Source organism: Meleagris gallopavo, chromosome 30, assembly GCF_905368555.1.
Source record: "Meleagris gallopavo chromosome 30, MGAL_WU_HG_1.1, whole genome shotgun sequence".
Classification (NCBI taxonomy): Eukaryota; Metazoa; Chordata; class Aves; order Galliformes; family Phasianidae; genus Meleagris; species Meleagris gallopavo.
The window spans coordinates 3,257,460-3,267,888 of record NC_139433.1 but is presented as its reverse complement, the minus strand read 5'-3'; the positions used below and the strand labels follow the sequence as shown (position 1 = coordinate 3,267,888).

Below are 10,429 nucleotides of genomic sequence, written 5' to 3'. Positions count from 1 at the left end.
CCGCCTTCATCCGCCATGACGAGCCACGGGGAGGGGCGGAGAGCTCGGCGCATGCGCATTGCGCGCCCTCTTAGGTGACGGCTGTAGGCCGGAAGCGCGGCTGCAGCTCCTCCTCGTTAACCATAGAGACGATCGGGGCTGTGTCGCTATAGGAACGGGCGGGCGGCCCAACCGGGCCCGTTGCTCCGCTGCCAGCGGTGCGATGGCGCTCAGCGCCGTGGGCGACGCGGGGATGGTGACCGGGCCGCTCCTACTGCACCGGGCCGGGCTGAAGGGACGTAGAGAGCGGCCCGGTCCTCCCCGCTCCCACAATCCTTCAGCGCGGCCGCTCTGGCCGCCCGTCTCGCTGCTCAGGCACATGCTCGGTGCGCGGGGCCGGCGCGGTTTCCTCGCGGCCTCGTCAGCAGCAGCGGGGCCCCCCGGCCGCCCGGCATGGCTCCTCCTACAGGTAGCGGCTCGGGGGGGCCAGGGCTGCGTCGAGCTGCGGAGGGTGGAGGAAGAAGCCTAGGGCGGGGGCGAATCCCGGGGGGTGGGGGCACAGGGCACGGCCCGGGGGGCCAGGGGGGGCAGAGCAGCCCCACAGGGCCCGAGGGACCCCCGCCCTTGGGCAGCCCCTATGGGGGGCTGAGGGCACGGTGTTCCATCCCCCTGCACGCACTGTTTTGCCCTCCGTGCCAACTCCCCCCCCCCCCCCCCCCCCAGAAGCACACAGTGAGCAGTGCTGCAGAGCCACCCGCAGCTGTTGGCACTCAGTGCTTTGTGTCCTTACAGCACGACACAACCCGTGTGCTGGGCCCCTATGGGGTGCCCTTACCGAGCTCTGGATGTGCAGCTGAATTTTCCTCCCGGCTCACGTATGCTTTCCTTCCCGTTCCCCCAGGTAACGTGGTGGACAGTCAGTCCCCCCTCCCGCCAGCCAACCAGCTGCGCTGGGATCTGAGTGCTGAGCAGATCGAACGCATGGCTGCTGAGCTCACCGAGAGGACCAAGCTGGTGTACGACCGTGTGGGCTCCCAGGAGCAGGGCGAGGTGTCCTATGAGAACACCCTGAAAGCACTGGCGGATGTGGAAGTGGAATATACAGGTACGCGTGTGAAGTGGGAGCGCTCGCTTTCAGGAAGTCTACATCTTAATATGTGTGTTTTTTGCATCTTTTTTTTGGCTCTGCCATCTCCTTTTGCCTTCCCTTGACCCGCTCTGTGAGGTGTATGCTTTTTTCTAGTTAATGTTTACACAGCTAGGTACAAGTACAAAGCAAAGAGTAGACTTGGAACGGAAACCTAAGTCTAAAATGAGAATAGTGCTTTGGCAGCAGGAAGGTCTGTGGGAGGAGCGGCTCATTTTCAAGGTTGTCTGCTGATTTCATATGTCAAGATGCATCAGTAGGAACAAAGGGTGCATTGACAGAAGTCTCAGAAATCTTTAGCTCGTTGTCATTTTTGGTTTCTTCTCCAGGGCAGTGAATGGATATCTGTGTGTGTCTTGCCTGTTTGAACATTGCTGTCATTTTAGGGGTTCTGGAAAGTAACATGATGTGATGGCGTAGTTTTAGCTGGTAGTAGCAGGGAACGTCTTCTGTACATTCATTTCTAAAATGGAGATAAGTCAGGAGAGAACACACCTGGGGCATTGCAGCATTCAAGAAGCATCTGCAGTGAAGGTGTGTCACTGATGGCCTGGTTCCATTGTGGAAGGAGGCATGCAGCCATGCTGCCTGCGTGTGATTCTGTTGATACCAGCTAAGCCTGGGAAATTCATGTGAGTTTTGTGAGAAGGCCTGAGTGTAGTGAGAAATCAGTGGACAGATCTGGTTAGCAGGCGTGGCAGTGAGCATGGGGTGAATGGGTGCACAGCAAGCATCGCTCCAGATTTGTCTGAGGGCAGCAGCTTGCCTTGCTCTCCCTGTGTGTGGGCAGCTGGGTCAGGCTTCTGGGCTGTCAGACTGGCTCCCAGTTAACACAGACTTGCTGTCTGCACTCCTGCTCGTGAGCAGCACTGGGACACAAAGAAGCTGTTGCCTTTTTTGTGATCTCTCTGCTGTCTTTTCAGTCCGTCGGAACATGCTAGACTTCCCCCAGCACGTCTCTCCTTGCAAAGACATCCGTGCAGCAAGCACTGAAGCTGACAAGAAGCTCTCAGAGTTCGATGTGGAGATGAGCATGAGGCAGGATGTGTACCAGAGGATTGTCTGGCTCCAGGTGTGTGGGGAACTGAAACTTCCTGGAATGACAGCAAACTTTCTTCCCTTGTCCCAGACCTTAGAAGCAAGTGATGCTGGGTCTGGAACTGAATAGTTGTATGGTCTAGATGCTAGAGTGTCCTAGGGAATTGAAATTTGAGGGCTGTGACATAAACCCTTGGTTATCCTTTTGGTAAAAAAAAAAAAAAAGTGTTGGTATGCTTGCCTCCCTTGTGGAAAAAGGGCTGGGTAATTCTGTGTCACTAGTGTTACAATTGCCAACAGGTCTCAGAACCAACTTTCTGCAACAGTGTGTGAGGATGCCTGATCCCTTGGCTCCCTGTGCTCATGGGCTTTGTTTTACAGGAGAAAGCAGAGAGTGCCTCACTGAAGCCTGAAGCAAAGAGGTATCTGGAGAGGCTGATCAAATTGGGCAAAAGAAATGGTCTCCATCTCCCTGAGGAAACACAGGAGGTGAGACCATAGAATTGCAGAGGAGGCCTTGTGGGGTGGTAGGGAGGGAGTCCCACTGGAGCTGAAGCTGAGGTGGGCAGACTGAGGGATGAGCTGCTCAGAGTCTCCCTCTTACCATGAGCTAGTGGCTCAGTGAAGGAGCCTGAATCTAGGCTAAAAATACAAGAGAAGGTGAGATGAAATAAGGGCAGGGGAGGCAGCTGCTTAAACACCTGCAGCTCTTGAGCCTGCAGGAGGCAGTTGGGACCTTGCTGAGGTGGCTGCTACCTACCAGGTGTGATCAAAGAGAGCCTGCTCCAGGCTGAGAGCTCAGCGCCTGCACGCAATTAATTCTGCAGCGTTGTGTTGAATAAAAGCCAACTGCAAACCACTGGGCAACTCAGCAGGCAGGCTGCTGGCTGGAGATTTGAACAATGCTGTTTGACTTTCCCATTTGGACTGACTTTTTTCCTGTTTGTCTCTATTTTAAAGAAAATCAAAGCTATTAAGAAAAAGCTGAGCGTCCTTTGCATAGATTTCAACAAGAACCTGAATGAGGACACCACCTTTTTGCCCTTCTCAAGGGAGGAACTAGGTATGAACTGCTCGTGCTTGCCAATTCTCTGCATGCTGCGGTGGTGGGCCAGGTACAGAGTTAAAAAGGACGGTCTGCCTTTTTTCTCCGTGGGCAAGAAGTGTGTTTGTGCTCTGGTACCATGGCCCAACCAGCGGGCAGGAATGTGAGCACTGGGATTGCTCTGGCGAAGGAGCAAAAGCTTGTTTCTGTGCACAGACCTGATATTTTGGGGAAAGATCTGGGCTCTTTGTCATTTGTCTGCTCTTTTCTCAGGGGGACTCCCTGAGGACTTCTTGAACTCTCTGGAGAAGACAGAGGATGGCAAGCTGAAAGTCACCTTGAAATATCCACACTATTTCCCTCTCTTGAAGAAGTGCTACGTGCCTGAGACGAGGAGGAAGGTGGAGGAGATGTTCAACTCGAGGTGCAAAGAGGTAGGTGGCCTCGCTGCTAGCCGGCAGGGCCAGGAGGAGTGAATGCCAGTTAGGACTCTTCCATGGACAACTCACTTCTCGTGGACCTACTTCATGCTAAGCTGTGTGCCTTTGCATTGCAGGAGAACTGCTTGATCCTCAAGGAGCTGGTGGACTTGCGGGCTCAGAAAGCCAGTCTGCTGGGCTTCAGCACGCATGCTGATTTTGTGCTGGAGATGAACATGGCTAAAAGCAGCAAGACGGTGGCTACTTTCTTGGGTATGGCCCCTGGTTGTGTGGTGGGAGGGGAGGAACGGGGGCACTGCTGGGCCGAGCGTGCTGCTCTCACTAATGCTGCCTCCTGAACTTTCCCAGATGAGCTGGCCCAGAAGCTGAAACCCCTTGGGGAGAAGGAACGGGCAGTGATCCTGGACCTGAAAAAGAAAGAATGTGAGAAGCGAGGCCTGGAGTTTGACAACCGCATCAATGCCTGGGACATGCGCTACTACATGAATCAGGTGGAGGAAACCAAGTACAGCGTGGATCAGAATCTGCTGAAGGAGTACTTCCCCATGCAGGTGGTCACCACGGGCCTGCTGGCCATTTACCAGGAGCTGCTGGGGCTCACTTTCCATCTAGAAGAGAAGGCTCAGGTGTGGCACGAGGACGTCCAGCTCTACACAGTGAAGGACACCTCCTCCGGGGAGACCATCGGCAAATTCTACCTGGATCTGTACCCACGGTGAGGCTCTGGGCAAACCAGATTGAGGGATGAGGGGCAGTGGGAGCAGAGTCTGCTGTGTGCCTGAGGAGGAGAAGACATCCCTCTCCCCACCACGTGGCTGTGGCAGAGCTGTCCTGGGGGCACTGGGTCTGTGTGAGCTGCAGCATCGCCAGGGCTGCTGAGCAAACCTCAGTGCCCTGTCTGGTGGCTCATGGCTGGCAGCCTGGGTGCATCAGACAAACAAACTCCTCTTCCTCACCCAGGGAAGGGAAGTACGGACATGCAGCCTGCTTCGGCCTGCAGCCAGGCTGCCTCCTGCCAGACTCCAGCCGGCAAATCTCGGTGGCTGCCATGGTGGCCAATTTCACCAAGCCCACACCAGATGCACCCTCCTTGCTGCAGCACGATGAAGTGGAGACTTATTTCCATGAATTCGGGCACGTCATGCACCAGCTGTGCTCTCAGGTGAGGTCTGGCTGGGTTGGCAGAGGTGTAGTTTGTTACCTTTCCCCCCCTTCTGCTCTCATGTAGGGTTAAGTTATGCCCCTCTTGGAGATGTGGTTGACTGTCTGGACGTGTCTCCTAGGCGGAGTTTGCCATGTTCAGTGGGACACACGTGGAAAGGGATTTTGTTGAGGCACCATCACAGATGCTGGAGAATTGGGTGTGGGAGAAGGAGCCTTTGCTGCGCATGTCCAGACATTACAAAACAGGAAGCCCCATTCCTGATGAACTGCTGGAGAAGCTCATTAAATCCCGGCAAGCAAACACGGGTAGGTGCTGAAGAGGGACGTGGGAGTTAGGAATAGAGGGTTGTGTGCTATTCCCAGTGAGGATGGAGTCTTGCTGGAATGTCAGCTGCTGCATATGGGGCAGGGAAGGGGACCATTGGTGACCTGGCTGGTCAGGATGGTTAGATGAAAGGCTTTGTCTTGTTGCCTGTTGGGACTGAGAGGCCTGGGAGGAAGAAACCACGTCTGTGGGGAGAGCTGTGGGAGCCCCCAGGCCTCAGTTTTCTTCTTCCCCCTGGGAACAGGGCTGTTCAACTTGCGTCAGATCGTCCTGGCCAAGGTGGACCAGGCGCTGCACACCCAGACGAAGGCTGACCCTGTGGAAGTGTTTGCACAGCTCTGTGAGGAGGTGCTGGGTGTCCCTGCTACCCCAGGTATGTGGGGCTTCTGCTGGAGGTCCCATTCGTGCTGTTTCTGTGGGTTTGGTTCTGCAGGTTCTTTTCTGGGATGGGGCTTTAGGCTGGCTTGGAGGGGATGGTTTCCACTGACTCCAGGAAAAGCAGGGCAGAAACTATACCAAAAATAGTGGGAAATTCCATCCCTGTTTCCCCTGCGATTGTGAACAGGCTGATACAGTGCCTGCTCTGACACATTTACAGCATGGAGGGCTTTTTCCACGAACAGTTCTTGCAGCCTTTCCAGTTAACCCTTCCCTTCCTTTGCTGTCAAGGTACAAACATGCCGGCTACGTTTGGCCACTTGGCTGGAGGCTACGATGCCCAGTACTATGGCTACCTCTGGAGTGAAGTGTACTCCATGGACATGTTCCACACACGCTTCAAGCAGGAGGGGATCATGAACTGCAAGGTAGGGAGGGTGTCCTGCATGGCCAGACTCAGGGGCTGCCTTCCCTGGGGGAAGGAGGTGGTAGGAGGCACTGCAGCGAGGTCAGCAGGGAGTGGGTGTCCTGCATGCACTCCCATCTCTCTCCTTGCAGGTGGGCATGGATTATAGGAATTGTATCCTGCACCCTGGTGGGTCCCTGGATGCTTCTGACATGCTGAGGAAGTTCTTGGGCCGTGAGCCCAAGCAGGATGCCTTCCTGGCCAGCAAAGGACTGAAGGTGGAGAGCAACTCGCTGCCTTCAGCCTGCTAAGAAGCTGCTCCAGCCCGTTTGAGTCAAGCCAGCTCCTTTGCCTACTCACCAGTCCTCTCAGGCCCAGCAATACCCAGTACTTCAGCACATCCTGGGCCCGCCCCATTGGAGATGTTCCTCCAGGATCCTGTTCTGAGCCCAGCTGGGCGTTCAGAGCTGGGTTTGGTCCGGGTCCTGGGCTCTGCAGTGACAGCTCTGTGTAGGAAATGGAATCCCCTTTGTCACTCCCCAGAAAGGGGATGGAGCTGTCACTAGCCACAAAAGCTAGCTGAACTTTGTACCTGATTTCTGCAGAAGGGTGAGTTTTAGTCTCATTGTTAGCTGGGGAGGAGGGTGAGAATCTAGCAAACTTGAACCATTGTTTTAAAATCCCTTTGTTATGAGACTTCCCATAGGGCTTGACTTGTTTTGTGACCAGAGTAGCCTTACTGTTGAGCACAAAACAAACAGCCCGAGGAGTTTTATTAGGAATCCTGCTCTCCCCATCTTTGGGCAGCTGTGGAATAAACATAGGAAGATCTCGGTGCTTAAAAACCAATGTGTTTGCCAGAATGTCCTGTCCTGAGCTGCTGCAGTGCTGCTGCTTGGGCAGAGGGCTCGGGGGGCTGGGGTGTGTGATGGGGCAGAGACCAGGACCTCACGTCTGGGGTCATCCTGGGGCAGCTGCTGCCCTCGGGGCTCAGGTCATAGCAGCAGGGTGTGTTGCTGTTGGTGGCAGCTCTAAGCCAGGGTGGGACAGGGGAGGGCCACGGAAAAAAGCAGGCGGCTTCTAAACAGCACAGATGCTTGGGATAAAAATATCGAGTGGGCTTGGAGCCAGGGGAGGGCCTGGGAGCGGCCGGGCTCTGGGGGACAGCAGCCAGCCCTTTGCCTGGCCTCGAGAGCAGTGTGGCCCCGAGAAGGCCCCATGGCGGTGCCCACGTGTCGTGGGGTGGAAGTAGGAACCCTCCTGGGAGAGCTGAGGCCCCGACTGTGGTTTGCTCCTGCTATGGTGAGTGGTTTTCCCTGCTCTCTCCCCAGCTCCGGCTGCGAGGTTGCTCAGAGCCAGGTATTGAGCCCTGCGGCTCCTCTGCTCTTGGAGCTCACGCTGCCGGCCCCGGCTGCTCCCTGTGCTTCTCCTCTGGTCCCCAAGCTTCCAGCTGAGCTGCTTCACCCCCTGGGATGAAAGCTGGGCCAGCTGCTGATGAGAAGCATGCACTGTGTGCAGACAAAACCACTGCTGTCACCTTCCTGCCCCAATCCCAGTGAGACGAGGGCTGCTGCCATCCTCCCTCACCCCGCCATGTGGATGGGACCCTGAGCAGCAATGCAGCTCCTCGGTGCTCCTCGCTGGGGCCAGGTAGGCATCCTTCTTTCCCCCCACCCTCTGTTTTAGGCATAGGTGAGTGTCTGTCCCAGGTGCTGGCAGCACAGGGCTGGGTGTGCTCAATTTGACGCTGTGAGTGTTGATAACTGTCACGTTTTACTGAGCTTTTCAGGGTTTTCTTCTGCCCTTTTCTCTTGAAGGAGAGAACTGGGCAGGGGAAACGTGCACTTTCCTCCCTCCTTCCCATATAACTTTGTCCCTCCTTCCACTTACTCGTGCTGACGTGTGCGGTGAGAGGTGCTGCTCGTAGGGCTGACCCCAAGGTACAGTGCTGTCTTGCACCAGGCTCCCTGGGGCTGCACCTTGTCCCTCCGCCCCCCCACCAGGGAAGGGAGCTCCCGTTTGTGGGTTTTCTTGTTTCATTTTGTTAACCTTGAAGGGCAAACCGGTGTGTGTGTGTGCCGTTTGTAATGGTCACGTCCCTCCCTGCTTGTTTCAATGACTGGATTTTAGATGATTCCTAGCACTAATAAAGATTTTCCCATGCGGATGTCAGCGTGGTTCAGATCCGGGTGAGGAAGCTGCTCCTTTTGGTGCTGGAGGTGGCTGCAGCACGGCGCTTGTGGCACAGCCATCCCCACAGCAGGCTGAGGATGGGCACGGTGTGGCAGGCGTGGGGCGGCAGCGTGTCCGGGGTGAAGCCCTGTGCAGAGACAGGCAGTGATGCCCCGTGGGTCTGTGTGGACGTGGCTGCTCCCCCACCCCCCCACACCTGGCTGAAGAAGCTGTGATCCAGCACATCCTGCAGGTTGGGTCGTGCCGTGGGCTCGAGGGCCAGCAGCTGTGCAAGGAGAGCTCGGGCCCGGGCTGAGAGGCAGCTGGGCAGGGGATACTGCACTGCACGGATGCGCTGGTACAGCTCCTGCCGCTCTGCTGCTTCAAAAGGTGGGCTGCCCGTCAGCACCGTGTACCTGGGGGGGGTTTGGGTGCTCAGCAGGGCCATGGGAACCCCCTGCCTGCCCCCCTGCTGGGCCACCGCTTACATGACACAGCCCAGCGCCCACACGTCTGAGGGCAGCCCGTGGCCCTTGCGCTCCAGCACCTCTGGGGCCAGGTATCCTGGTGTGCCGCAGAGCACCCTGCGTGGAGGGCAGAGTGAGCTCCATGCTGGTGCCCCGATGGATGGGTGCCACGGCTCTGCTCACCCCCAGTGCCGCCCGCCTGCAGCCACCTGCCGTGCCAGCCCCAGGTCCCCGATCTTCACCTGCATCTCCTCGGTCACCAGCAGGTTACCTGCAGGGGGACATCAGCCTGGGTGCGGCCACAGCTCTCCCACCCCCACACAAGCCCTGCATACTTGGCTTGATGTCCCGGTGCACGATGCCGTGCCCGTGGAGGTAGCGCAGCCCGGCGACCGCCTGCTGCAGGTAGTACCTCACCTCCGGCTCTGTCAGCACTCCTCGAGCCCTCAGGATGTCAGCAATGGACTGGGACAGGGCAGAGAGGGGGGCTCAGAGCACAACGGTGCAGCCCCGGTGCTGACCCCCCCATCCCTGCCAACCCCGCTCACCCCACGCCCGCAGTGCTCCAGCAGCAGGTAGAGGTGGCTGTGGGTGCCGAAGTGCCCGTGCAGCCAGACGATGTGGCGATGGCACAGGCGGCTGTGCAGCTCCAATTCATGCTCCACCTGCATTGGGGTGAGCCCAGAGACCCCCCCCCCCCAGTGTGCTGCCCTCAGGGAGGTGGGGATGGGAGGCGAGGGATCAACGCGGGACAGAAGGAGAAGGATGAAGGGCTGCGGGCGTTGCTCCCCTCCCTGGGGTGTTTTGTCCCCCCAGACTCACCCTCTCTCTGGTTCCTGGCATGGAGAGCTGGGCCTGTGGGATCACCTTTGCAGCGTAGACCCTTCCGCTGGCCAACTCCATCAGCTGATAGCAGCTCCCAAAAGCACCCTGGGGGGACAGCGAGGTGGATTCCCAGAGGTTGGGACCCCAGATTGGCATCTCCTGGTGCTGCCCTGTGCTCTGCTCTGCTTCCATCCTTGTTTCGTCTGCGCTGGTTTCCCCAGGGAAAGGGGGAGTCCTGGCTGGGACTGCCTGGAGGCAGGGTGGTGTTGGACATTTACCTCCCCCAGCAGCCATCCCCGCTGGTAGAGTGCCCCGCTGTCCTTGTTATGGATGTAGCTGCCGGGCAGCTCACCCTGTGCCATCCTGCTGCACCGTGCTCTATGTTGGAATGCTTCACAATCATCTGCACCTGGCTTCTCCCCCCCCCCCCCCATGCTGTAACTGCTTCACCTCCGGGCTGTCTGTGCCCTGGGTGCTGTGATGCTGTGAGTCCGGGGGGGCACAGCCCTGTGTGTGTGTGTGTGTGTGGGGGGGTCCCACCTCTCTGGGCTGCTGGGTGGGGATGGAGCCCATGGTACCTAGAGTTTGTGGGATGCTGTGACCCCCTCCATCTGCCTGCCTTCCCAGCCATGCTGTGTCCCCCAGCACCCAAAGACCCCCCCCCGCCCCGATCCTTCCAGAAGGTCCCTCTGTAGCTGCTGGGACCCAGCCCCATAGATGCTGGGGAAAAATGAGGCTGGATGCTGGAAAAATGGGGTCTTATCTGCCTCTCCCTCCCCTTGGGCAGTACTGGGTTCCAGGGATCCCAATTGCAGCAGGGAGGGTTGCACCCAAGGGTCCCCCAGCACAGGGCTCCCTGCCTGGTGCCTGCAGCTGGGCCTTGGTGGGGGGGAGAAGGGGGGGGGGGGGAAGTCTGGCCAGCAGCCAGCATGGGGCTGGCGGCAGCTGTGGCCCCCCCAGGGACATCCCAGGCCCTTAACTCCCTGTGTGCCACGCTGGGCTGTGCTGGTGTGTGTGTGATGCCAGTGGGTGAGGAGACCCTG

General features: G+C 57.8%; 2 protein-coding genes across 2 annotated transcripts; one reads left to right on the top strand and one right to left on the bottom strand.

Annotated features, from left to right (window-relative positions):
* Positions 1-108: 108 nt before the first annotated feature.
* THOP1 (thimet oligopeptidase 1) lies at positions 109-8,089 on the top strand. The gene is made up of 13 exons (XM_085211834.1): positions 109-448; positions 881-1,084; positions 2,050-2,198; positions 2,546-2,653; positions 3,125-3,227; positions 3,483-3,643; positions 3,766-3,901; positions 3,998-4,364; positions 4,610-4,811; positions 4,933-5,119; positions 5,383-5,511; positions 5,808-5,944; positions 6,075-8,089. Exons 1-13 carry the CDS (start codon positions 433-435, stop codon positions 6,231-6,233), a joined length of 2,058 nt encoding a protein of 685 aa, XP_085067960.1. The 5' UTR covers positions 109-432; the 3' UTR covers positions 6,234-8,089.
* On the bottom strand, positions 8,083-10,254 carry LOC146542498 (inactive serine/threonine-protein kinase PLK5-like). The gene is given in 7 exon segments (XM_085211848.1): positions 8,083-8,510; positions 8,583-8,678; positions 8,745-8,832; positions 8,897-9,026; positions 9,110-9,283; positions 9,285-9,491; positions 9,665-10,254. Coding segments are annotated over 7 exon segments (1,260 nt in total). The 5' UTR covers positions 9,821-10,254; the 3' UTR covers positions 8,083-8,101.
* Between the last annotated feature and the right edge of the window lie 175 nt (positions 10,255-10,429).

Excerpts from the sequence above, each read along its gene's own strand:
- THOP1 (XM_085211834.1), top strand. Across the intron at positions 5,120-5,382 it reads ATCCCGGCAAGCAAACACGG|GGCTGTTCAACTTGCGTCAG; the intron begins GTAGGTGCTGAA and ends CCCTGGGAACAG. Across the intron at positions 5,945-6,074 it reads AGGGGATCATGAACTGCAAG|GTGGGCATGGATTATAGGAA; the intron begins GTAGGGAGGGTG and ends CTCTCCTTGCAG.